Source organism: Neovison vison, chromosome 3 (genome assembly GCF_020171115.1).
Source record: "Neovison vison isolate M4711 chromosome 3, ASM_NN_V1, whole genome shotgun sequence".
Classification (NCBI taxonomy): Eukaryota; Metazoa; Chordata; class Mammalia; order Carnivora; family Mustelidae; genus Neogale; species Neogale vison.
Genome location: NC_058093.1, coordinates 196,700,966 through 196,727,660, shown reverse-complemented (window position 1 = coordinate 196,727,660; position 26,695 = coordinate 196,700,966). Strand labels below are relative to the sequence as shown.

At 55.5% G+C, this 26,695-nt stretch overlaps 1 protein-coding gene across 2 annotated transcripts; it reads right to left on the bottom strand.

The window, feature by feature from the left end:
• Window positions 1–1,166: 1,166 nt before the first annotated feature.
• On the bottom strand, window positions 1,167–26,367 carry BCL7A (BAF chromatin remodeling complex subunit BCL7A). Of its 2 annotated transcripts, XM_044243423.1 has the most exons (7): window positions 26,350–26,367; window positions 26,106–26,201; window positions 18,874–18,955; window positions 15,515–15,611; window positions 11,344–11,511; window positions 4,477–4,661; window positions 1,167–1,340 (listed from the first exon to the last, which is right to left on the bottom strand). In XM_044243423.1, exons 2-7 carry the CDS (start codon window positions 26,195–26,197, stop codon window positions 1,269–1,271), a joined length of 696 nt encoding a protein of 231 aa, XP_044099358.1. In that variant the 5' UTR covers window positions 26,198–26,201; window positions 26,350–26,367; the 3' UTR covers window positions 1,167–1,268. The 2 variants fall into 2 exon arrangements, with proteins under 2 accessions (XP_044099358.1, XP_044099359.1); XM_044243424.1 differs by lacking the exon at window positions 26,350–26,367 and having other exon boundaries at window positions 4,540–4,661; window positions 26,106–26,268.
• Window positions 26,368–26,695: the final 328 nt, after the last annotated feature.

Genomic DNA, 26,695 nt, shown 5'->3' with positions numbered 1-26,695 from the left:
CTCGGTCGCCCCCTTCGGGAGGCGTGCAGAGAATTCCACTCTCTGGTGCCTTGTTCTGGCCTTTGAGGCCCAATCGTCAGGGTCAGCTCCCCCGTGGGGACCGTCTGTGCATCCTGGGAGCAGGAAGCCATCTGACTGCCGGCTCTGAGCGTCAGAACACTTCGCAGTTTTGCCTCCCCGGGGCGGGGGGAGCGTTGCCAAGTGAAGCTGGGGAGGCAGAGGGTAGCAGGTTCCTGCGGATTTGAAATCCAGGCAACATCCTAGGAGAGAAAGTTCAGCACCGGCTCTTCCTGCCGTTGGCTCCCAGCCCCCTCGGCCCTTTTAGCGTCCTAAGGAGACAGTCCTGCAATCAGCCACAAAAGCCATTTCGTCTTCGGAGGTGTGGGAGAAAGCGGTGTGGTCGGGGTAGAGGGTGCACGTGTCAGAGCGGTCGAAGGGTTCTGTGTGTCCGTCTGGACCACGGTGGGCTTGGAAACACCGGCCTCAGATGCCCCGAGGAAGTGAGAGAGAACGTCCAGAAGCCAGCCCTTGGGGACAGCACTCCGGCATCCGAGACTCCTCGGACCTTAGACCCAGGACCCAGGGCCCAGGGCCCAGGGCACGCCCAACACCCCCACACCGGCAAACCGGGCGGCCAAGGAGGTCCTGCTCATGCGAGGCCTCCAGCCCCCTCCTCCCTGGCTGCTCCGCTCCAGCTGAAGTCCCGGGTCAGGAAGGAAAGAGGTGTGAGAACGGTGGCACCGGCTGCCCGGACAAAACCGAGGGCACTTTGCAAAGGGAGAAGCAAAACAACCAGGAAAACATGCCAGAGGTCACCTCAAGGGCACAAGGCACAAAAAAAGAAAGCGGAAGGAATCGGGCGAACAGTGAAAAGCCCGGACGAGAACCGATTCCCTGATAGGTACGACCCTCGAATAGCTTATATCGTTAAATAGAGAGGTTGGGGCGGGGGGGGACACAAAACAATACAGCAGCAACACAAATGTAATCTTGGCTTCAGAGACAGTGTGCAGACACTCCTGAGCGGTCGACCCCGCCTTCCCAAGGACAGTCCCTCCAACACCCGAGTGTTTTGCTTCACAGCAGAAAAGTTCTTCAGTGTCTGAGAAGTTATGCTGTTCTGGGTTTTCTTGGATTTGCACTTGGTAAACTTGGAAAGTTTGTAGTTCTGTCCGCGCCCGAGAGGATCCGCGCAGGTGAAGCCGTTCTGGGATTCAGCCTGCAGGTGTCTCCCCCATGGGCGTGGACAGCAGGACCGAACACAGGGTCTACATCTCTTCAGAGTTCTGTGGCGAGGTCTCCAGTTTCATCTTCTTCGAGGGGGGCACTCCTTCCAAATCCTTGGGGGAGAAGAAGATAGGATGCGGGTTACCACGCCAGGAAGGCAGGAGAGGCTGGCCATGAGGCTGAAGGCCAACCCGGGAGGAAACGGAGCACTAGCCTCTGTGGTTCGAACTCACAGTTCCAACCCTGTGTCCCCCATTCACCAAGCCCTGTTGTCACCCGGGCCTGCCTGTCCCCGCCACAGTGGCTTCCCTCTTCCAAGCATGTGCCTCTAAGCGCTCCCGGTCCCTTCCCCACCCCAGCCCCAGGCAGGTCTCCCCATTATCAGCCTTCTGGTCTGTCATGAATTGCCAGAGCAGTCATCTGTGCACAAGCTCCGAGTGGACCCCTCCAAGCTTGAAGGCCTAGTCCGACCTTGCCCTGTGGTCAGCGGCTCCCCCAATACTCCGCGTTTGGTGAATGCACACGCGTGTTACTCTGCGGAAAAGCCCATTAGCTGTGACCACATTCCGACGTCCCGTGGCCCAGAAAGGTCGGCACCCCGACATTCCCACACAGGCATCTCCGCCTGGCCCATCACCCGGGACCAGCTGATGACTACCCACCCCGACGACCCCTCACCAGGTCTGTCTTGACCCCACACGCGCCTGGGATCAAGCCGACAGCGCCCCAGTGGCCTCGTTTCCTCCTCCCGCTCCCACACCCCACCTATCAACGAGTCCCACCAACTCCATCTCCAAATACCCTTGGGCCTGCCCCCCTCCCCTCTGCCCGCAGCCGTGCCCGCCCCGTCTGCACCTGTAATGCCACCTGCCCAGACAAAGCCACATCCTGCCCCGCAGTCTCCTGACCCAGCCTTCTACACGGTTCGAGAAATCCCAAAACAGCAATCATACACAGAGCATAAAACCTGAGGATCCTTTCCCACTGCCTCCAGAGCGAAATCCCAACTCCTCACCAGGTTGAGAAGGCCCAGCACCCAGCCCGCGCCTACCTCAGTGCCTCGCCTGCCCGTTCTCTTCCTCGTCTGCTAGGCCCCAGCCACCCTGGCCTCCCTTTTGTTCCTCAGGCTTGCTCCTGTCTCCAGGCCCGGCCCAGAAAGCCTGCCCTGATGGCCCTCTTTTTCTCCACCTTCAAATTCCCGCTCCTAGCCTGTCTCTGTGCCTACACCAGCCCGAAGAATGCTCTATCGTCAGGCCCCTCCAGCCTCATGTGGGTTCTTTGGCAGCACGCGTTATGACCTTGTAACCCGCCTATGGCTGCCAAACCTGGCTGTGTCTCTTCCTGCCCCCCACCCCACGGTGAGCCCCATGAGGGCAGGGAGGGACCCCGTCTCCGGCTCACCCTGGGTCCCTAGATTCTGACACAGCGCCCGCCCCCCCCCCACAGTGGGTGCGCAACATATGTCTAAGGGAGCCCCCGGGGCCTGATGGGGACTGTGTGGGAGTTTCCAGTGACAGACCCCGAGAGCCGGCATCACAAGGAGGCCGGAAGAACTGCTTCTGTGTTCTCCCTGGTTCTCATTCTGAAAGCAAAAGAAGCCCGATACAGACGCAACGGGAGAAAGCGGGTACTGCGCCTTCAGAGGACGCTGGGTCCTGTTGTTGAGAAGGTTCTCTGGTTCTGCAGAGCACTTGGAAGGGGGAGCGTGGGAGTGGACGAGAAAGGGAAAGGGGACCAAGAGGGGCATACGAGCTCAGGACAGTCTAACAGGGGAGAAGAGCCGGAGTTTTGCTCCTCTCGGGAGGCTGGGGTAGCTTTTTTTGTTTTTTGTTTTTTTAAATACAGAAACGGCCAAATGTCAGTGTCAAGTTGCTTGCGCAGCTGTACGGTATCCTCCACCCTGCCCACAAACCCAAGCTCCGTGGATGAGTATCTGTGTCCGTGCGCCCTGAGAACAGCGGAAGAGGCTCCGTTCCAGGTCTGGGCCCCCCAGAAATGGGAGCGGAGGAGGGGCACTTGTGAGAATGGGAGATCCCTGTACCTTTCAGAGATCTGGGGCGGGGCATCTAGATATCTAGATGCCCCCAGGGCATGGATCAAAGGTTCAAGCTAACCTTTCATCCAACGAGTTCAGGAGGCCAGGAGACCCCAGCAGACGTCCTGGTTTTATACACTACACAGGAGGCTCTGATTTTTAATCTAATGGGCTCCAGCTGTGCCTGAGGTTCTAGGTCTTGCTTTTCTCATTTCACATCAGGAGGCTATTTCTTTCTGGTCAGTCTGTACCTGGGTCAGCCACACTCTTTATAACAGCTGCATACTGGCCTGTTTGATCCATGACCCCCGGTTAATTTAAGCAGTCCCCTTTGAACAGACGTAGGTTGAGGCCTGCTTCCTACCACTGCAAACACACCCTCCATCAACGCTCCTTCCGTGTCTTTGGGCCTTTGGAGGCGGGCTCTGCAGGAACAGGAGGCTACAGAGCCAAGGGGAGTTAGACCTTAGAGTCCCGGAGGCGACTCAAGGCTCTGCACAGTGCAGACCAATCCTGCCACAGCCTGGCCCCTTCCAGTCTTTCTGCGGCCATTTCCTGTCACTTTCTCTGGAGGGACCGGACTATACTCTTATTAGTTCAAGTTTCAACGCCTCGGAGTCCCCACTCATCTTAGGTGAGCACAGAAGGTAGACAGTGAAAAACCACAGACATGGCACCTGAGGCATTCCATGTCCAGCCCCACACCGAATGTGTTCACCACATTCTCTCATCCCATGTGCCCTGGCCCCAAGACAGTTCTGGGGTCCCAGTCTGGCAGCTGCAGACAGGGACGCTCAGTTATGCCAAGTGAAGGAGCTCAGATTCGAACTCAGGATGTTTGTTCCTAGTTACTGGCCACCTGCTCCTGCACAGACCAGATGCTGACAAGGGGGTGACCCAGAATGGGTCCAAGCAAGGAGGTGGTGCAGTCAGTTGCAAAATTCCAAAGGACGAGTTATCTGGAGTTCAGGATTCTGAAGACATATCGTCCCTGTGCTGAAGGAAGTTGACTCTGGGGCACTAGAGCAGGCAAGATGTTTGTGACAAAGTGACAAAGCTGAGGTTGGGATAAGGGCCGCCTCCTCTTCCTACACCCTGCTCCCTGAGGGTTGGGGCCCGGGTCACTCACGGCTCCCGCTCATCGAGTGCAGGCGAACGCCAGTCTTCCAAGGGGAAAACAATGGAACAAAATAACAAAATACCTTTCAACGTACCCCCGACACCCCAACGGGCTCCCGGCTGATCTGGCTGCCCCTCTGAGACCTTGATCGAGGTACCTGAGAGGCTGCCGACATCTCCGCAGCCAGACCCGCGTCTCCAGATGGCTGCCGCTCCACTTTCTCTGAACTGTTCACCGAGTTTTCCACTGAAGACTGCGAATTCTGCTCGTCAGAAGCATCTGAGGGGAAGCAAGATGACAGAAGCTGTTTTCAGACACGTGAGATGTGGATCCAGATGGACCCATTACTAAAAATACCTGGAACTGGGGAGTTTTGTGGCCAGGCGGTCTGCCGGGCCTGCAGCGAGCCGGGGCGCTTGGGAAGCCTCTCTTGGGGCGTTGTCCTAAGCAGCCCTGGGGCCCCCAACCCTTGCCTGCACACCCACCACCTGCCCTGCGCCCTGAGAGGCAGGACAGCTTAGGGACCGCTCCACGCTTTGTGCCGCGTGCAGCTGGCGCCCTCTGGTGGGCACAACGCACCCCGACCATCATGGCTGCTGACTCCTCCCTTTTCCATCCCAGAGCCCTGCGTCTTCCACCTGGGGAGCGCAGAGAGGTAAACTGCTCCTTTGCAGACATTTCTCTTAATAACGTGGGTATTTTCCTGATCATCAGAGCCATGACTGACGATTGCACGGAAACAGAAAACACAGGAACAAATAAAGTTATAATCACTGATTATCTCACCCCACCCACGACTACATCCCACTAACATTTCGGAGGATTGATTTCCTAACATCTCAGAGGATTTATTTTCATCTCTCCAGATGTTCCCCCCCTCTACGTGCATATCAGTCTCTGCTCTCCCCAAATAGAGATCACACAGAATTTTGGAAAACATTCTCTGTGTCTTTTAAAAATTCTCTAAACACAAGAGTGGACAAGATGGCTGCACGGCTTCCAACAGGCAATCACTTATTTATGAATCCTGTTTTGCCAGTCAGTTGGGCCATTTCTTATGCTTCGGTCTCCCTGCTCCCCTCCCCAGCACAGTCCTCTAGCAGAAGGAGGCCACGGGCCACAGCTGTCCTTATGAGGCTGTGCGGCTGTGGGCGAGGAGGCAGCCGTATTTGTACCTGACGCTTATTTTGGGCACTAAGCCACAGAGCTCATGGTGGGAGCAGTGACATCTTGCCCAGGGCCCCACTCTGCTTACACTCGAGGCCCCAACAACACCCGTCACCCTGATTTTTTTCAAAGGGCACTAGAAGACTCAGGAATGCCTCACTTTCTGGGGTTCCTGAGGCAGAAAAGAAAAAAAAAATCTATCTATCTATCTATCTCCAGGCTTAAGTTTTAAAGCGAGCAAGCAATACAGAAAGATGGGAACCAAGTCAGCAGCACCCCATGGCCTGAAGCCAGAGGGGAGCAGAAGGCTGGGGAGCAGGGCAGGAAGGAGGTGTAAGAGCTCCCTCTCCCAAGGAGGCTGATATCCCAGCATGTCCATCCCCGGTGAGCTGCTCTTAACACATACTCTGACTCCCCAAACCCCAGCAGCCCTGATATCCTGAGGGCAGCAATCGGAAACCCATCACCCCGCCAGGGCCTGAGCTGTGTGTTCCTGCTGCCACAGGGAGGCTCAGAGGTCCGCCCTCTCCAGGGCTGTGCTCTGCCTACAACCTGCGACCTGGGGGATCTAGGGTTTAGAGACAGACCCGAGTTCCCCTCCTGTCATTCCTCCGCAGCTTGTTTCCTCTGGGAGGCCTACAGGTCATCACGGTTGACAACAGCCACCCCGTGGAGTTACGGTGAGGACTTAAAAGGAATGACAGGGAAAATACTCAAGGAACAAAATAACCCCTGGGGGGACTAACTGTACCTAGGACACACTCCCTATAAACCCGGCAGTTAATATTTTGTTTTACCTTTTAAAAAATTTATTTACTTAAGGAATTTCTACACCCTGCGTGTGGGGCTCCAACTCACAACCCCAAGATCTGGAGTCACACGGTCTACTGACTGGTCCAACCAGGTGCCTCTATTAGGTTAAGTTAAACCCAGATCCCTGTACAACCCAGCTCCTCCACCGTCAGGGAGAGACCCCAAAGAACGGGAAATACGTTCTCACACTAATATTTGTACACCAGTGTGCACAGCAGTACTATTCCTAAGAGCCAAAAGATGGAAACAGCCCAAATGTAAATTAACAAATGCGTCGAACGACAAAACGTGGTAGGGGCACAGTCCACACAGTGCAGTATTACAGAGTCACAGATAGGAAGGAGGGAGCGGCACCTGCCATCACGCAGAGGAACCCCGAAAACATGATCCCATATGAAAGAAGCCAGACACAAAAGGCCACATACTATACACCCACTTCTATGAAACACCCAGAACAAGCAAAGCCATACAGATAGAAAACAGGCAGATGCCGGGGTTTGGGGAAGGGGGAAGGGGGAAGTGACAGTTTATGGGCACAGAGTTTCCTTTGGGGGTGATGGAAATGTTTTGGAGCCAGACAGAGGTGAATTTCATCTCAATTTTTTAAAAAAGGAAGAAATCCACATTAATGTTATGTTCTAGCTCATAATGGATGTCTGCTTTAGCAAACTTTGAATTGTTTTTGCCCTCTTTTGGCCTCCCTTCTCTGCCCTACAGTGAGCTCTGCAGGCTGGACACGGAGGCTCGGAAATCATGGCCAACCACCCAAAGTCATGCTGACCCCCATCCCGGCCGAGAGCTCAGCGGGAACTGGCCTTAAGGAGCATGCAAGGGCTCGGTGCAGGGGCCTGATTCTCCTAGCGCTGGTGCTGGAACTCACCCAGGGGAAATTATTTTCCTAGGGCCTAAATTTAGTCCAGCGAGTTAGGACATTATGTCATTCCCTGAACTCACTCAGCAGTAAACAAGTTCAAAGCAAGGTCAACAGCTGGTGACTAACCCACCCTGTCCCGCAGGCTGCACGGCCCCACCTGGGAGGCCTTCATGCCTTTCCCGTGGGGCCTCCCCCACCCTCGAGCAATGCTGCGCAACTGTGCAGGCCCAGTGACCTGGGGTCGCCAAAAGAGGACCCTGGTGTGGTTCCTGCCTGGACCGGTAAAGCTTTTGGTGGTGGAGGGGGGCAGGGGGCTCATAGTTACCAAAATGGTTCCGGAACCAGCGACCCAAGAAGCAATTTCTGCAGTTGCGCTTTAACTGGCTGTTAGGGAGAAGGAGATGCAGCCCCGAAACAAGGGAGCCATGAGGGAGAAGGCACGAAGGACGGGGAAGGAGCCGGGATGTGTGCACACCTGGCCCGGCAGGTGTTGTGACCTCCCCTCGCTCACGAGGGGCTCAGGCCTGGGTGAATGCTTCTGCTTCCTTCCTGCCCCGCTCCCTTCAGGGACTGATGCAGGAGGCAACTTTCGTTTGCCTCATTTTATAAATAAGGAAACAGGAAAGCCCGCAGGAGGTGACGCCACCAGCCCAAGGCCACATGGTCAGCAAGTGTCAGCCCAGATGTGACAGCTCATCCTGTCCCTGGTCCCAGCCCCCTGGTTCCACCACCCACTGCCCGCAGAGCCCCAAGAGCAGGATGGCACTGGGGGCCCCTGTGGGGACAGGAGAGGACGCTCACCCAGAAGGCCCTCGTCCAACCTTCTCCTACAGCGGCTCCCCATGGACAACGATTCTGCCCCTCGGGGGGACATTTGGTAGCCTCCAAAAATATTTCTGTGTCACACCCGGGGCAGGGGTGGGGCTCGCTCCCAGCAGCTGGCGGGGAGAACCCAGGGAGGCCTCTCTACATCTGGCCACACACAGTACCGCCCCACAGGCGAGACCCTCCGGCCCCGAAGGCCAGCCGCACAGAGGCGGAGAAGCTCTGCGGGCCACGTCCCGGGAGGAGAACAGTGGGGTCCACCCCACCTGCAAACGCCTGCCCTCTGACTGAGCACACAGTCCCTCCACCCGGGCGCCAGCGCACCTGAGCGCAGATAAAAGGAGGCGTGGACGAGACTCCCTGCAGGGTCACATGTGGGGAGAAAAGATGGAAAAAGCCCAAATGATCGTCAGGGTGGGGACTGTTTAAATAAATGACAACCCGTTCCTGCCCCTGAAAAGTATGAACCTGGTAAAGAGAGTGAGACAAACCTGACGTCCCAACACGAAGCAATCTCCATGGTGACTGTGAAGGGAAGTATTCTAAAAAAAGGAGGTTATACTCTCATCTAGATCCTTCTAGGTGCGCAGACTACCTCAAGACCGCCGCACTAGACTTGACAGCGGTTCTCTGGGGGCGGGGAGGGGGGACACTCGAGGCTCTGGCTTGGGGGCCGTCCGGTCTATGTCCTAACACCTGGGTTGTTCCCCATGGGTGGGGTCGCCCGCACCCTTGCCTGCCCCTCCCCCAGGCCTACCTGGCACATGAGCCGCCTTCCGCTTCCGGCTCACAAAGGGGGTGCTGCACTGAGCACCTGAGACCCTCATGTCTGGCTGGCTCGCCCCTTTCCCCACACGTCCCCAGGCACTGACCCCGGTCCCCTGTGCCTGCACTGTTCGTTCCCTCCCATCCCTGCTCAGCCTTGAAGCCCAAGTCAGCCAGCACCTCCCCCTTCTCCTACGGTCTCTCATGGCACTGCCCACAAACACAAAAGCCCCCTTTAGGGCCAGGCAGTGCCATAAAGGCGTCACCAGGGCTGCTCAAGTCTCAGACCCAGGTAAGGGGAAAAAAAAAAACCTGAAGGAATAGTCTGTTCCTCAGAGAAATATGGATTCCCCCAACCTCTCAGGCTTTTGCTTGTCCATTTTTTTTTTAATTTTTTAATTTTTTTAAAATTTTTTAATTTTTTAATTTTTTAATTTTTTTAATTAATTTATTTATTTATTTGATAGAGAGAGATCACAAGTAGGCAGAGAGGCAGGCAGAGAGAGAGAGGAGGAAGCAGGCTCCCCGCTGAGCAGAGAGCCCCATGCGGGACTCGATCCCAGGACCCTGAGATCATGACCCGAGCCGAAGGCAGCGGCTTAACCCACTGAGCCACCCAGGCGCCCTGCTTGTCCATTTTTGATCGAGAAATATGTTTAAAAAACAAAGCAATTTTTCCTCTAAATGAGTAATAAGGGGGCGCCTGAGGGGCTTGGTCGGTTAAGAGACTGCCTTCTGCTCGGGTCCTGGGATCGAGACAGCCTAGACAACCTCCAGCCTGCTCGGAGGGGAGCCTGCCGCTCCCCCTGCTTGTGCTTTCTCTTGCTAATAAATAAAATCCTTAAAAAAATAAATAGATGAGTAATAAGGAAAGCAACAGTGATCGTGGAGTGACACAGGGCCAGGACTCTCAGGCCTCGGTGTCAGAAGGACAACAGGGAGCGGCAGGGAGTGCGGCAGTCGGCAGATGTCTGGCCGCTCACCCTCCCAGGAAGAGCCACATCTCTGCTTCAACCGGTTGCCGCTCCCTGGAAAAGCAGAGCCAGTACTGCCCGATCTTGTGATTTTTCTCAAGACAAGGTGGAAATCAATCTTATTTTAAGTGCAATTGTTTAATTTTAAAGTTCTGACATCCAATTCAAATTAAAAATAAAAACTGCACCAGGCCCGTGGCCACAGCCACATGCCCTGCGCTGGATCTGGTCTGTGACCTCTGGGGTTCCAGCGGATGCCACAGCAGAGAGAGGCCTTCCTCCCATAAAGACCCGTCCCAGTCCCTCTCCAAGCACAGGGAAGCCTGGACTCCAGGCCAGCCGTCGTCCCCGCGGGGTAAGCGGCCCAGCAGCCCGACCTCGTGCTCAGCCTGGCTGTGTGCAGCATCCCCCACACCACTGGCCTCTTCCTCCTCCTCCCTTCACAGATGCTGGCAAGGCCATCTCCCCCAGATGCTAGGGGTCACCCTCTAGCCCCCGCTCAGGCCAGGTGCTACCTGCCAACACATCCTCCGCCTCGGAACCTTCAAAATCCACCTCGATATCAGCAAGAACTAGGGGCCCGTCTTCTCAGGTATAATGATGGTACTTGTGATGATGTAAGAACACATTCTTATTTCTAAGAGACGTGTGCTGACATGTTGAGGGACAAAACGTTGTAAGATCTATAGTCACCTTCAAATGCCCCCCCCAACAAATATTTACAGACAAAGCAAAACAAATAAATGCCAAATTCAGCTGACACACAAGGGAGAGCACCCTATTCATTTTTCTGTACGTTTCAAAATTTTCTTGTTCAAGAATCCAGAGATCTCAAAATAGACAAAAATAAACCAAAACAATACAGATCCGGTGCATATACGTCTTCCACAGCCAGACTGCCTCTTACCACCTCGTCTGCTCCCACCCCGGACACACCAGCCTTAGCCCGACTACGTGTTCTCAATCACAGCATCCAAAGCAGTCCTCCAGACCATGGCAGTCAATCCCAATGGTTCCTGCCTCCCTTGACACAGAAGCAAGGGTCTGTTTAGTGACATAAGAGCTACCTACACTCAAGGTCTGGCCTCTTCTGACCTCATCTCACTTTGTGAACCCCTCATCTGCCCTTCCCTAGCCACTGAGAGCACTCCTGCCTCAGGGCCTTTGCATTGTCCATGCCCTCCCCTCACAGTGCTTTTCTCCCCCTTTTCCATAGGGTTTGCTCCCTTACCTAATTTTAGCCTAATCTGTTTTAATGTCACCTTCTCAATGAGGCCTTCCCTGGCCGCCCTATTTAAAATGAAAACACTCCCCATAATTCACCAAGACTCTCCATTCCTCTTTCTTACAATAGTTTACCATGGAGCTTATCTTCCCAACACTAGACTGCAAGATTTTTAAATTGTTCCACAAGAAGATGAGCTAGTCTAGGCATTATCCTTCTTCTACTGTGACCTTCTATTGTGACCTTCAGCATGTGACAGGGCCTCCCAGACACCTGTCAACCAATCGCACGGAGGACCATGCCCCTGCGGGCACGTACCTTCGGTCCCAGGAAGCTCCTTCCCGTCGGCCTGGGCCTCGTCTGCCTTGGCGTCAGTGCCTTCGCCGGGCACGGCTGAGTTGGGCTCTGGAGCAGGGCTTGAGTTACTGCTGTTCTCCTGTTTGATCGGGGAGGCATCTGCTATAGAGCTCTGGTTGCTGTTATCATCTGCACAGGGGGGATGGGGTGGGGAGAGAACCAGAGGCTGAAATCCCACAGCTACTGAGGAAGGGGGGTTGGGGACCCAGCCTCCCCAAGCCTCTCTGCCAGCAGTCCCACGGGACCCTCTCCCAGGGAAGGAGACACATCCCCGCCCTCCAGACCTTGGAGATGAGCCACCAGGGGCCATTCTACAGGTCCTGCAAGAAGAAAGCTTCTGGGAGTCGGCCTGAATGCCCCCCGCTGGCTCAGCCCTGGGTCGGGGGGCAGTAGCGACACACAGTGGCCTCCCACATTTCAAGTCTTCAAGGGACATCTGAGGCCTCATTCTGGTTGAAGCAGCCAGATGTGTCCATGAGACAGCATTGCCAAGAACATCCCACTGCTCTGATCGAGCATCTAGACCACCTTCCACTTGATACAAAATAAAAGGGAGAGAGAACATGTGAACAGAAAGTAGGATACTATTTCACAGGACAGTTGGCCCAGGCTCCTCAAGTCAGAACAATTAAAGAAAAGAGAGAGGGGCGGGGGAGGGCAGAAGGGAGAGAGAAGCAGGGAATATTGTTATGAAGAAATTTAAGAGAATTAACAGCTAAATTAAGGACATGTGAAAAATTATTTCTGTTCTATTTTGAATGTGTCAGCTTATAAGGGACATTTTGGAACAACAGGGAATCTGAATATACTCTAGGATTTAGAAGATACAAGGGAATAACAGTTACTTTTATTAGGAGTGAAAACAGCACAGCGGTCTATAGAAATGTCATTTATTAGTGACGTGTGCTGAAGGGTTTAGCTGCGGACTTAAAACACAATGCAGGGAAACTTACTTTAAAACAGTTCTGCCCAGACTGCCTACAACTGTCAGAATTCCCTGAACTGCACACTCGAGAGCTGTACTGTTTTTATACATAAACTGCATTTCAATTAAAAAACTTAACCCATTAAAAAAAAAGATGAGGCAAACATGGCGTGTGAGTGAAAACCCAGGGCGTATGCAGTTCATCCCACTAGTCTTCCCACTGCTCTCGATTACGAGATTTTTCACAATACAGAGAAAAAAAGAGAAGTAACTGGAGCCACGCCTTTGTGGTCGAGCTGGTGGCAGGGCTGGGGGTCCAGGGGGCACATACTGCCCAGCACTGGACCCTGTCTTCGGCATAGAGAATCACGTGAGGTTGCAGATACCCAAGTGGCGATTTCAGAAGTATCAGCACCCTGCTTTTCCAGGCCACACTGCACACCTGGGACCAAGGCCACTTTTGTGAAACAGAATGAGGAGGAGACACAGAGCAGCAGGCCCACATGTCCTGGGCCCTATTGCCTGCTGGCACTTGGGCAAAAACAGCCGCAGTCACCTGCTTCATCCTCCCGACCGCCTGCCGGGTGGGTGCTGTCACCTCCCTCGTTTCCAGAGGGGGACACTGAGGCTCTGAGCAGCAGAACCCCTTGCTCAAGCAGCTCTGCCCCAAAAAATCCAGATTCAATTTGCCAAGGAGGCATCAGGCAGTTGCATGGTCCCGGCCAGGGAAACTGCACCTTATTCTAAGTGTACTAGTTACACGGAAGATCCTCTTGTGAATTCTGGGACTTTAAAAAAAAAGGGGGGGGGGCGCCTGGGTGGCTCAATGGGTTAAGCCTCTGCCTTTGACTCAGGTTGTGATCTCAGGGTCCTGGGATCCAGCCTCACGCTGGGCTCTCTGCTCGGCAGGGAGCCTGCTTCCTTCTCTCTCTGCCTGTCTCTGCCTACTTGTGATCTCTCTGTCAAATTAAAAAAAAAAAAAAAGTGCACTCTCCTGATTTGCCTTTTAAGAAAATCTAAACTTCCTTTCCTACACCAAGCTATGTGTGCATGTGTGTACAAGGCAGAGGCCTGACCCACAGGTCCCAGCACCGAGTTATGTTAATTAGTGACAACAAGTACTAATGTTTAACGAGTTAGTTGCTGGAGCCTAACCTGGTCACCTGGTAACCACATGACCCTGGCATTTGAGTCAACGTCAGTAGAATCTCAAGACTCGAAAAAGGTGGCTACAGACGCCCAATTCCCAATGGGAGCCTTCCCGATAATCCTGTCCAGGCCTGCATCTTTCCTTGCCTCTTCCTGGCCATCCATGCCCTGCAGCTGGAGGAGGATCTTGGCCACACACATGTGCTAAAATGTAAGGATACTGAGAAGAGGAGCAAGGGTCTGGGCCGGCAGCCACACAATTGGATTCAGCCTCCAAAGGACCTCAGGGCCAGATTGGCATCCTGGGGCAGCCACCTCCCCGAGCCCTCATTTCCTCATCTGCACAATGGGGCTTGTTTTTAGGATGAAATGAGGTAAGGCATGAAATGCACTTAGCAAGATGCTTGGCGCATTGTGACAGCTCCTAAATGTCAGCCTCCAACATGCCAAGGGCTTTGAGGGGGTTTTCTTACGGAATACGCACAGGGACCTTATGAAGTGGGCACTGTCGTTCCCGCTGGGCAGAGTGAAACCAGAGCTGATGGTTACATGTTAAGAAACTAGTCCAGGATCACATAGCCGGACCTAGGGAGCCAGATGTGAACCCAGGTGGGATCTTGTCCTCTGCTCCAAAAGGCCCTCCCCTGTGAGCCAGGTAGGGATCTAAGCATTGTGGGGGTGGGGGGGGGCAGATTACATCCCAGCTCCAACACCTGGTTCAATTGTGTTCCATGTTTCAAATGGGACTGTATGGTCAGCGAGGGGCTTTCTTGACACGTGAGCTATCAGCAAGACCCCTCCGTGCCTTCTGAGGCCGGCCCAGCAATAGGCAAGACTGTGACTGTTTTCCAGACAGGTCTATCTGGGCAAATGGGAAAGTTCCCTGACACTCCTTCCCCAGAGCAAGACAGCCCTGGAACCAGAGGGGCAGAAATGCAATCAAACCGAGATTCCTTTTTGATGTACTTATTTATCTAATACCACCGTGCTGTACAGAAGGCCTGGGTGGTCAAAAGGAAAAAGACGTTGAAACTGGGATCAAGAAATGGGTGGCTCAGTCGGTTGGGTGTCTGCTTTCAGCTCGGGTCATGGTCCTGGGGTCCTGGAATTGAGCCCCGCGTCAGGCTCCCAGCTCAGCCTGGAGTGATCACAGCCGTCTGCAGGAACAGCTATAGCTGCCTGGAGGGGAACACACTCCCCGAGTTTCTAGGTCTGATTGCTCAAAGCATGGCAGAAATGCAGATTTCCTCGTTTATAAATAAGGGAAACTCAATGTTACAGAAATTTCATGTTTGACTCTTTCAGGTCAGAAGTCGGGGAGCAGTCTTCCTCATGGGGTGGGGGTGGGGGGTAACCGGGGGATGGCCAGGCACATTTCCATCTTGACCTGGGCCAGTTACATGGGTGCATGGAGTTTGTATACCTATCATGAAGCCAGTGCCCTTACGATGTGTGCCCGTCCTCTCCGTTAACAAGGTAAAACGGGAACTCAGTGCGAGCCATGTCAAAACCACAGACTGGCTAAGGCAGGCCTCCAGCCTGGATTCCATCAGCGGGACACTGGTTTGGACTTTGGAAATAAAACGGCAAAGGAAGGTAGGATGTCATTGTGGAAGTCAGGTCCCTGGGTTCCATAGTGATTAATGGGATGTGGAAATCCAGTCTGGAGTTTCCCAGCAGCCAAAGCGAAATAGGAAATGGAAAACAGCATCATTTTTACGGCAGGTCAGGCCTAGGAGGGAAAAACATCGTAGACCCACAAAATGTTCCTGAGCGCACAAAGGCCTGACGGGTCACCCCCGTGAGGGTTGTGTCACTAGGCTTGGAGGGTTGTGTCACTGGGCTTGTTAAGGTCTGGTTTTATGTCTCTGGCTGGGTTTACGTTTCTTGGCTTGCTGTGCTGGGAACAGCTTCTCCTCTGCTGAGCCTTCCCCTGGGCACCGAGGCCTCCCGGTGCTGCCCAGCCCTCCTACCCTTGCCTGGAATGTGAACAAACCTGCTAGTGAGAACAAAAACTGCGTGCTGTGCCACAGCCCAGGGCCTGGCGGGAGAGCTCACCGTGCATGTCCATCATTCCCGGGGAGGAGCTGTTCTCCGGTGTGGTCACCTCGGAGCCACACTTCTCATCTTTGCCCTTTTTCTTGTTCTTGTTCTTCTGGAGGAGAAAACGGAGCAGAAACCGAGTCACCACCTTGTGTGTGCATATGCGAGCAAGCCGCGGGGGCGGGAACAGGAATATTTTATTCGGCCAGTTCACCTTGGAGCCTGCAAGTCTCCTGAGGGCTCTCCTTGGCCTGCATTTGAAAGTGTCCCATTAGGGGCCTCACCTGCAGAAGGGAGGATCCTGCGGCTGGGCATAAACCTGCCGTGGGTGAGGGAGCAGCACCAGCAGGCATGCAAACAGGTACAGTGATGCCAGGTGAGGGACAGAGAAGACACAGGTCACACACTCCCACTACCTACAGGCCCCGTGGCTGCCTTTCTCAAAGACCAGTCAGCTGACCCCCAGCACCACACTGGAAAGCCAGTCGAGGAGGGAAATCCCAAGGAGGAGGGATGGCGAGGATGCTTTTGTGTACGGTTCAATTTGTTTCTGTTTTGTTTTTACAAATGGAATAGAATCGTGTTGGAAATGACCTATGTCTGCTGGTAAGACTCGTTAAATTACAGCACATCCTTGCCACGTAACGTAATGCAGTAATTACTGAGAATAACACAGCAGTTCGTGTACCAATATGGAATGATCTACAGAAACCAGCATATTAGAACATCTCCATTATCTCCAGGATGGAGAGAAGGAAGGTGCGGAACATGGGAAGGGAAGGCCACTATTCACGGAAAGGAAAGGACACTTGAGTGTCTGTCCACACATGTGTTTGCGGGCGCTCTCTCTGGAAGGATGAACAAATGCCAGTCAGCTCCAGGGAAAGGAGCTGGGAGGCGTGGGGGCGCACACAGGACGGGAAGCAGATTTACAAGAAGATGTACATACATAGGCACATATATATTTGTATCTGAAAAAAGTAGCATTTGAAGAGGACGGACACCTCTGGAGCTGGAGAGTCAATGGGTAGATTCCAGGAGCGCGGCGCTGGTGGGGCAGGGACTGCTAGCAGGTGGGAGGTTTTCTTTTTGGGGGTAGTAGAAATGTTCTGGAATTACAGCAGTGACGGCTAGAGGACAATGAATATACTAACACCGACATGTACACCTTAAAAGAGTGAATTCTGTGGCATGTGCGTTGTCTTCAGTGGAAAAAAAAATGTTTTTAAAGTAACGTCTGAATTTTGTAAATTGCTTTCCCTATTTAAAAGAAAAAACCTGGGGTGCCTGGGGGGCTCAGTGGTTAAGCCTCTACCTTCAGCTCAGGTCATGGGTCTCAGGGTCCTGGGATGGAGCCCCGCTTGCCAGGCTCCCTGCTTCAGCGGGAAGCCTGCGTCTCCCTCTGCCTCTGCCTCTCCCACCAGCTGGCACTCTCTTGCTCTCTTTCTCTTCCTCTCTCAAATAAATAAATAAATAAAATCTTTAAAAAAAAAAAAAAAAAGGAAAGAAAAGAACTTGCAAGAGTTATGAAGGGGAAAAAAAAACGGTGCAACCATGTTGTAATTGGGTGTTTAGAAAAATGAGAAGCTACCCCCACCCCCACAATTCAGATTCCTGGCCACAGCCACCAGATTCCAAATAGGACGTCTGGGATGGGGCCCAGGGACCTGCGTTTCTCCTCTGTTCCCAGAGGATTGGATGCTCAGCGGGGGGTGGGTCCCATAGCCCTAGAGGGAAAGGGGGTGGGGGAAACACCATATTGTACATCTTGGAGGCTCAGAGACAATGGCAAATTAGCATTTTTCCAAGCGCTGAGGGCTCCCCAGCCCTCGGTTAATTTCTCCACATTTTCATGTGCTGCCTTCACACTGTTGCAGAAACCCCAGGAACTGGCTGATGCTGCTCCAAGGTGTAGAAGAGGGAACTAGGGCCCAGCAAGTTGGGGTCACTTGTCTGACGTCACAGGTTAATGGCGGGGTGGGGGGGACGCCTGTCTTCTACCTCTTTGCCCAGCCTGCAGCTGCCCTGACCTTCCCGGCAGCCCACATATTACACTTTCTCCTTGATCGCAATCCATTTTGGCACTTTCCTGATATCTGCTTCATGCTATTCTATAATTATCTTTCCAACGAGATTATAAATTCCTTGAGAGCAGGGACCATGTCTTCTCAAACGCAACCATCGTTTATACAACACCTAATGATATGCAAGGCGCAAACAGGGCCAGAGCCGGGAGCTGTGGGAGCTGTCTTCGAGGAGCCGGCTGCACTCTGCTCTCCCCTCCAGGGCGGCCAGCTCCAGCCGCAGTGACAGGGGCCTCGAGGAACGCAGCCCTCGCGGCTGCAGGAGCCCAGGCCGGAACCAGAAAGGAGGACAAACACAGATGTCCTCAGCCCTGCATTGGGCTTGTGATCACAGGGTCAAGAATGGAGCCTCGGCCCTGCCTGGAGGCCGGAGATGGGTCAGGGCAGGTGGCGGTGGGGAAGCTTGGCTTCGCCCTCGTGGCTCCCCGGAAAGCCCCCGATCATGACCATGACCCCCCGGGAGCCGTCCGTCCAAGCAGCTCAGCGTGAGCCATCTTCCTGGGGGAGAGGATGGCTCGCACGTACAGGGAAGGCACTCCGGGCAGGACAGCCCCCGCCAAGGTCTGCAGGCGGGCCCACTCTAGATGCTGACTGGAAATAAGAGGAGCTGACCTGGGTATTTGGGGGTAAAATGGCCCAGGAGCCCCGAAACTGAAACACTACCCACGATGTGAGGCAGCAGTGGCCACGTCCCTGCCGGAGAGCAGGCCCGGCTGCTGAAGCTCCCTCTAGTGGTCGTGGCCCCCTTTCCCCCCCACCCCAGGGCCCCAGCAGGGGCTGTGTTCCTGAGCACCAAACCCTCTCGCTCTGGGGTCTCCAGCAGCTCCAGCCACCGGAAGGCTCTCCACCAGCAAAGACAGCACATGCTCTGGAGTCAAACAGACCCGACACTTGCTGTGTGATTCCGGGGAAGTGGCTCATCTCTCTGAGCCTGTGCCCTCACTTGTACAAAGGGGATAAAGAGTCAACCCGACAAGACAGTCAGGGACTCGGGTCAGGGGCCCAACAGGGATGGGGGAGGGTCTGCTCGGCTGGGCACTAAGGCATGTCCCCACTGGCAAGCTCTAGGGCTCTCGGCCCAGAAGAGACAACTTGCAGGGGACATGTCCCAGCTCCCTGAGGGCCACTCTGGGGCTGGACTATGAGTGGGGAGGAGGACCCAGGTCAGTTGGGTCTTTCTGCTTCCCAGGGCGTGTTGGCCCCAGAGCAGCGGAGGACAGCACCTTCCACCTGTGCTACAGGGAGCGCGGATGGCTGGCCCCACCGCAGGCGTTTGGCCCACATACTCACATCATCCACCTTTGGCTCTGTCACAGGGACCCACTTGTAGATTCGCAGGGATGTGTCCCCCACAGTCACCCACTTCTTCTCCCTGTAGATGAGGAAGAGCTTGTTACCAGGGCGTTTCTGGGGCAGAATCCTGTGTACCCCTCGCGGGGCACATGGCCATACTGCCTCAGAACAGCCCAACATGGGGGCTGCTCAGCTTGGGGTTGAGGGAAGGTGCTGTGGATCACTCCAGATCTAGTAGCAGGGCTGCTGGGACGTCACTCACCAACCCAGACCTCAGTCTCCCCATCTGTTAGACCTCAGAGGGCCATCAGTCTCTGGGCCGCTGTGAGGATGACAGGAGACAGCATGTGGAAAAAGCCTCCCCATTCCTTGAAGGATGTGCCTGGCGAGATGGGGGGGACACAGGGGCTGCCATCAAAGAGGGTTCCTCTGAATGAAGGGATCTAGGCTCCAGGGCCCTCCGGCTTTGGTGTCTCACACCACTGCCAACTCCATGGAGCCAGCGGACTGGGCCACCCCAGCCCCTGGGGCAGCAGAGAGGGCTTTAGGCCAGCAGGGCATTTCCTTCTCGGGGCTGGGGGTGGGAGGGGCCTTCACCAAGGGCACCCAGGGGCTCACCCTGTCCTCCCTGCAAGGCCTCTGAGGTCAGAGGAAGGAAGGGAGGAGAAAACAGCATTAGTAACCACCCCGTGTTCTCCGAGGCAAACGCCACTTGGAGCAGCCGGCAAGGGGGGGTGGGCAAGGGCAAACCTGGATGTCCAGTGACCTTGGGCCCAAGGGTGGTCCCCAGGCCTCAATAGGGATGCACAGCCCAGACTATGGATAGCAGCCACCAAGAAGGATGCTCTGAGACCCCATATGCCAACTCTAAGACAGGCATGTGTTTCTGGGTCTTCCCTCCTCATACCCACATCTGCACACTGGCCCTGACCCTACCCTTACCTCAGCCTAAGCTCCTGGGGGACCGCATCCAGGGATCCCTGCTACTAGAATAAAGTTTATGGGTAAGGAGAAAAATCACAAGCCAGGAGAAGGAAACGGGGTGACTGGTTTCCATTAAGGATAATAATTAACATCCTTTCCTCCTCACCACTGTGCTCCAAGCCACCATCATTCTCTAGATTCCTGCCACAGCCTCCAAACATTGGTCCTGGACCCCTGCAGTCGACAAGTTAGGTCATGTTTCTTCCTGTCCCTAACACTGGGAATGAGAGCCCGAGGCTGTGCACCTGACAATATCGAGGCCCACAGGAACCACCCAGAAGGAAGGCTGTGCCTCCAAACCAAGCAGTTTGGGTTCTAGGGTCCCAGTTCCAGGCACCAGGCTCTGCCATCTCAGAAATGGGAGATCACAAAGAATCTCTTGTGGCTGCTTGATTCAAGGGACCCACAGTGGGATGTCGGGGCCAGATGCACACCTAGGACAGGTGACAGAACTGCCAGAAGCTCCCAACAAGTTTAGTGACAAGGGTTCCTCCAAAACCAAGATTTACATGTCACAAGAGCACCTCTGTGAGCTGCCAGGCTCCTGACTACCTTCCCTCCAGGGGTAGGTGGCTTTCACAGGCTGGTGGGACACATTACAGCCACCTGGCAACCCTTTCCAACAGGGGGTTCGGGGCACCCAAGCAAACTTGAAACCAGCTAACCCAACCTACAGAAACCTCCATGCCCCAAACTGTGCCTGTTCAGATCCTACACATTCCCGACCAGAGGAAGCCACAGTCTGGCTTTTACTTATTTAGGACTATTTCTCTTGTCTTCTATGTACTAAGCTCCCAAATACACTTGCTCTAGTCTTTCCACAACCTTGTATGGCAGGAACAGTTACCCTCCCCATTTGACAGATAAGGAAACCGACGTAAAGAAGGTGAAGCCATCCTCCCCAGGGCCCGTATTCAGTCTCCGCACCACACTGCTTAAGGAGCAGCTTCTCCCACTCCCACCCCTGCCCCCTTTTAGCCCAGAAAGAATTAAGTGAAGGCATGTATCTAAGTCACCACCCACCCATCTCCCACGTCTTGGAGGCAGGATGGACAACCCATACCCGTGTCCTTCCCCACCTTCATTCTGAATAATCAGAAGGCACCTGGAAGGGACAGGAGTGTTCCAAGGAACAACCTTGGTGACAAAGCAACAACCAAAATAGCCATCGTGTGCTGAAGGCCAACATCTGCTAAGTGCCTTATTTACAATAAAGCCCTCTTGCCCAAAGACTGCCCAATAAGCCTACTGTCACACCACTTTATGGGTGGGAAACAAGAGGTCCAGAGAGGTTATGTAACTAGTTCATGGTCACACAGCTAGACCAAGGCAGAATGAGGACTGGACATGGGCTCTGACCTACAGCCCACTCTCTGCTACTCTGTCCCCTGTGAAAAACTAAGAAATCATTCCACAGAGCACATCAGTTACAGAAGCTGGACAAAGAAACACAAATTGCTAGCATCCTACATAAATGGCCCAAAGCACTCACTACTCAAAATCTCTCAACCGGCTTCCACAGGCTAGGGCCCCAGCAGGCCAGCAAATCCGAGGTCTGGTTGTGTTAAAAACAAAAAACAAAAGTAATTGACTTGCAAAACACAGGACAAGTCTCGAGGCAGAAAGTGTGCCAGATCTGGGCTCTGCCGCCAGCAGGTGCGCCAAGATGAAGCCTCAAGCTGCACGTGCTTCCCAGAGTGGCTGACGGTCTGCAACCCATGGGCGGCCTGCAGCCGGGTTCTCGCACCTCCCTTTGTCCCAGCTGGTGACCCCTTGGCCTGAGTCCCCCCGGTTCACCCCAAGGATTAGAAACCTTTCTTCATCTGCATTTCTACCGGACACTGAGGGGCTCTAGGACATAGGGAAAGGCACTTGAGAACCCCACCTCTGCCCAGCAGCCACGCAGGGAGACAAGGCCCTGGGACGCGGGCAATAAGTCAGAGCAAGCACCAGGGAGGACAAGAAGGGATTCATAGACATGACCAGTGGGCCCTGGGTGACTCCTCAAGCTGGCAGCTCCCTGGCAAACAACACACACAAGGGCTCAGGGAAATGGCAGAGTTCCTGCTAGTTCCCCAAACCCATCATCCCAGAACACACGCTGCCCTGGCTCTCACCGACGGGATTCGGCCGTACTTACTACTTTACAGCTGGGATGGCAAACAAGGGGCCCACAGGTATGTTTTGTCTGGTCTGCATACTAGTTTTTTTTAACATTTGAATCAATTGCCAAACTTTAAGAAGAAAAAACGGAAGACCCCACATAAAAACCCAGATTCTTAACGACTCTCACAAAGGCAGTGCCGTGGCCATGAGGGGCCCATATGTGTGAGGAGACGGGGCTCTCTCAGAGCGCCCAGCACTCACCCGGTCACTGGAGGCACCGGGCCCAGATTCACCAAAGCCAGCAGGCCACACCCCTCACTGTGCCCCAAAGTGGCCAGAGGGCACATCGATAGGGTTCCTGCCCTGCCCCTCCCCCCGCCCAGTAACCAGCCAGGCTCAAGTTCAGGTACCGCTCTCTTCCCCTCCAGACCTGGGCTCCTGGACAAAGGGCAAATGGGGGTCCTAGCTGTAGCAATAAAGCCCCAACAGCACCGCCCTGCCCCCAGCATAGGCTCCCATATAAACCATAAACACCCGTCACAGATTTTCTAGGCCATGGTCAATTTCTAATGTTTTCCTGGTTCCAGGTTCAAGGGCTAGCCAGGGAGACCGTCCAAGGGTCACCGTCCAAGGGGGCCCCACTGACTCCCTCAGAGACACCATGAAACCCTCACTCTGTATTCACTTCCCAGGGCTAGTCCGTGACACCTGAGGAGGCCTTGTCTATGGCTGGGGTCGTCTTAATTAGGCCCAGGCTCACTTGACCTGCCCTACATCTGACGAGAGCATACCCCCAAACGTAAAGGGGTGAGGCCCTAAACACGGTCCAACTTCCTCCTCCCTCAGGAACGGGTGGGAAGTCTCCAGGGAGCAGGCCTCTCTCTTTCAGCAAGTCCCCGAGGGCCCAGGGGTCCCAGGCCTAAGCCTACTTTGTGGCTCAAGCCTTTGTCTCCCACCCAATGACCCTCCTCCCCTGCTCTTCTCCACCCACACTGGGCCCCTAACCCTGGCCCAGTTTCCCAAAAATGGGCCCACCCTTTTGTTCTTCTTCCAGCCATCTTGTGGCTGCCTCATAGCCTACCAGCCTGCCTTGCTGGGACAGCAGACAAGGGAGGAAAAACGGCTGGCAGCTAGGGATGGGGTGGTCACGGCTGACTGCCGGCTTTTTCTGGGGACGAGAGAAGGGAAGGGTTGCCAGAGGGGAGATTTTTAGGGGTCCCCAGAGCTGAGAAGAAATACTACCCTAGACCCACAGGATAAATGGTATGCCAGACACCTCTGTCCTCTGGATAAAATACAAGATGCTGAATTAAATTTGAATTTCAGATCTGTCACAGTTTAGTGTGAGTATGTCCCAAATATTGCATGGGACATACTTATACTAAAATTTATACATATGTATCACTTATTTTTAAAAAAAGTTATTTCACTGTTTATCTGAAATTCAAATTTAACTGGGTGTCCTGTAATTTTATTAGCTAAGTCTGGCAACCTGATGTCCCAGCCACTAGTGAAATGCATGGTTGGTGGCCACACAGTTAATAAACAACCCAAAGCCTCAAGGACTGACTGGAAGGCCTATTCTAAAAGTACAGTGAAAGTGAGATCTGGCTTCTGGGAAACCCTGAAAATGAGGCAAAGTCTTTTTTGCTTAAAAGGGGCAGGAAAATGGGGTGCCTGGGTGGCTCAGAGGGTTAAGCCTCTGCCTTCGGCTCAGGTCATGATCTCTGCTCAGCAGGGAGCTTGCTTCCCCATCTCTCTGCCTGCCTCTCTGCCTACTTGTGATCTCTGTCAAATATTTAAATAAAATCTTTTTTAAAAAGGGGGAGCAGGGAAAAAAAACAGCAAAACACACACTTTATGGCACCCACCTTACAATAAGGACACCCTTAGTGACTGCTCCTGTTTGCAGGAACAGGTGCTTTGGGGGACGTGATCTTTTTCTAGGAGGGAGAAAGCAGCCCCAGACCCACGGCTGCCATGGTGAACGAAGTTCAGCAGTTTGCCCAAGGTCACAGCGAGGAAGTGAACTGGAAGCCCAGCCCTGAGATCCTGAAGCCTGAGGTCTTTATCATGACCTGTTTCCTAAAACATAGGGAGGGAGGAAAACCCTTCCCCCAAACCTGGGCCAGGCCAGAGGGGGCCTCCAGGCTGCCTGTTCTGTCACGGCCAGGGTAGAGAACCCATAGCTCCATCTGGCCTCCCTGCAAAGCAGCTGGCAGACTGGCCTCAGAGAGGCAGCTGTCAGGGTGCGACAGCCTCCGTCCTGCTGGGAACCTGGAGCAGAAGGCCCTACCACGCCTCTCAGAACAGAGAAAGGCAGCTTGCCCCTGGCCGGTTTCTCACCTCCAGGCCTTGACAGAAGGGTCTCGGGCCCAGACACTGGTTCTTTTTTCCGCCCCCGCACTAAGGCAGGGGACAACCACAGCCTTCCCTCTGGGAATCCCACCGGAGAGAGGACTACGGGCTTGTTTTCCTCTGTGTGTTTTGGCCCAGCTGCTGTTTCTGCCATTTTTAAATGGCTCCAGTTGGACCGCCCCCACCCCCCCCCCGGAGCTCCCACAGCCCCGAAAACTCGGGGATCGCAACTTTGGAAGGCCTCTCCTTCTCACGGTTCTGAAAATTCTTTGTCCCACTGGAGCCAAACCCAGCCCTTGGCCGGGCATCCGGCCATCCGCAGACAGCCCTTTCCATAGGAGGCCGGGAAGCACGTGGACTTTATTGATTTTCCTCTTGCCTTTTTTGTTGGGTTTGACTCAGAAAGGACAGCTAACTTGTGACACGGCTAGGCTGCAGGCTTACCCCCAGCGGTTTTTAGAGACCAAGGCGTTACTCAAGAAATAGCTCCCCTAAACACAAACATACCCCACCAGGGGCCTGCCCCGTTTTTTCAGTCTTTAAATAAAAGGGTCAGGACGAGCCCGCTGGGGCTGACACTCCAGATCGTCGCGGCTGCTCCTCTCTCTCCCTGACCCTGGTGAAGCCGTGGGAAAAAAAAAATAATAATAAAGTTGAAATCAAGGTGCCGGGAGTTTTCAACAAGTCTGCCCCAACCTGGCGATGTGCTCGCGCCTGGGGCCTGGCCCGTGGGCCGATTCGGAGCCAGACCCCGACGAGGCAGCGAACGCGTTCAGTCCTATTAATTACAACAAGGCCACGCCGGACGGACTCCAGCGTGAGCTCGAAGAACACGCACGGCCGGCCCCGAATCTCCTCTCCCCCGCGCAGAGAACAAAAACAACGGCTCTCTCGGCAAAACAAACACGAGCTGCTGCTTTGGGAAAGGCAGACTCGGCCGCGGACCGGTTTCTGGCCAAAAAGATTCGCCCGCCGACCCCCGCGTGCGGGCGCCGGCGGGGCTGGACGGGCTGGGCGGGGGTGCCGGGCGCCCCGGGCCCGCGGCCGCCCCGGCGCTTCCTCCTCGCGCTCGCCCCCATCTTTCTTTCTCGCCGAGAGCCCTCGCTCCAGGCAGCCCAAAGCGCTAAATTTAAACGGCTCGCGCTCTGCAAACTCCGCAGACTCGAGGGCGCCGGGCCTGGGAGGCGGGGAGCGAGCGAGCGAGCCAGCCAGCCAGCCAGCCAGCCAGCCGGGGAGGGAGGCGGGAGGGAGGCCCGGCGCGGGCAGGGGCGCGGGGGCCGGCGCAGCGCCGCCCGGGGCGCGCGGGGAGGAGACGGAGACGGCGGCGGCCCGCTCGGTGCCTGCACAATGGAGCTCGCGCTCTCCCCTCCGCCGCCGGCATCGCGGCCCCGGCGCGCGGGAAGCCGCTTTCATGTGACTTGCACAAAACGAAATGGCTTCTGGGGCCGGCCCCGAGCCCCCCTCCCGGGAGCCGAGCGCCGCGGCGGGGCTGGCCCGCCGCTCCGCCGCCCGGCCCCGGGGCGCCCCGCCGCCTCCAGGCTGCCGCCGCCGCCGCCGCCACCGCGCCAGGTGGGCGACAGGCGCGAGCGCACCTGGGCAGCGGCCGCGGCCCCCGCCTCGCGCAGGTGACCCGGCTCGCGCGCCGCCCGCCGCTCCAACTCCCGGGCCCGCGGCCGGCCCGCGGCGCGGCGCCCGCCGGCTTTTTGTATGTGCTCCGAGGGTCTGGGGCGGCCGCGGCGCCGGGCGGGCGAGCGAGCGAGCGAGCAGGCGCCTCCGCTTACCATTTGCGCACTTTCTCGATAGCCGCCATGACCCTCTTGATATCATCTTTGGCGCGGCTCCTGGTCTCGGCTCGAACCGACCTGCCCGACATGGTTCTGGCGGGGAGAGAGAGGCTGGGGGAGCGCGCCCGCCGGGTCCTGCTCGCGCTCCGCGGCGGCCACACTCGCGCCCGCCCGCCCGCTCACTCACTCACACACTCACACACACACTCTCTCACACACTCACACACACTCACACACATACACACAAAGCCGGAGCCGCCGCGCGCCCGGGGCCCAGTGCGCAAGCGCCGGGCGCCAGCTGCACCGAGCAGGGGGAGCAGCGCCGCCGCGGCCGCCAGCAGTGCGGCCCCCGGGCGCCGCCGGCCAGCGCCGCGGGCGTCCCCCGCCCGCCCAGCGAGGCGCCCGCGACCCCCAGCTCCCCAGGGGGGTGGGGGGGCGGCCGGCGACCCCCGGCTCCCAGCGCGCGGGTGGGGGTGGGGGGCGGCGGGGCGCGGGGACACTCACTCGGAGGCCGCAGGTGGCGCGGGGTCCCCCGGGGAGGGGGCGCCGGCGGGGCGGCCGGCTGGCCGGCCGTAGAGGGGGCGCAT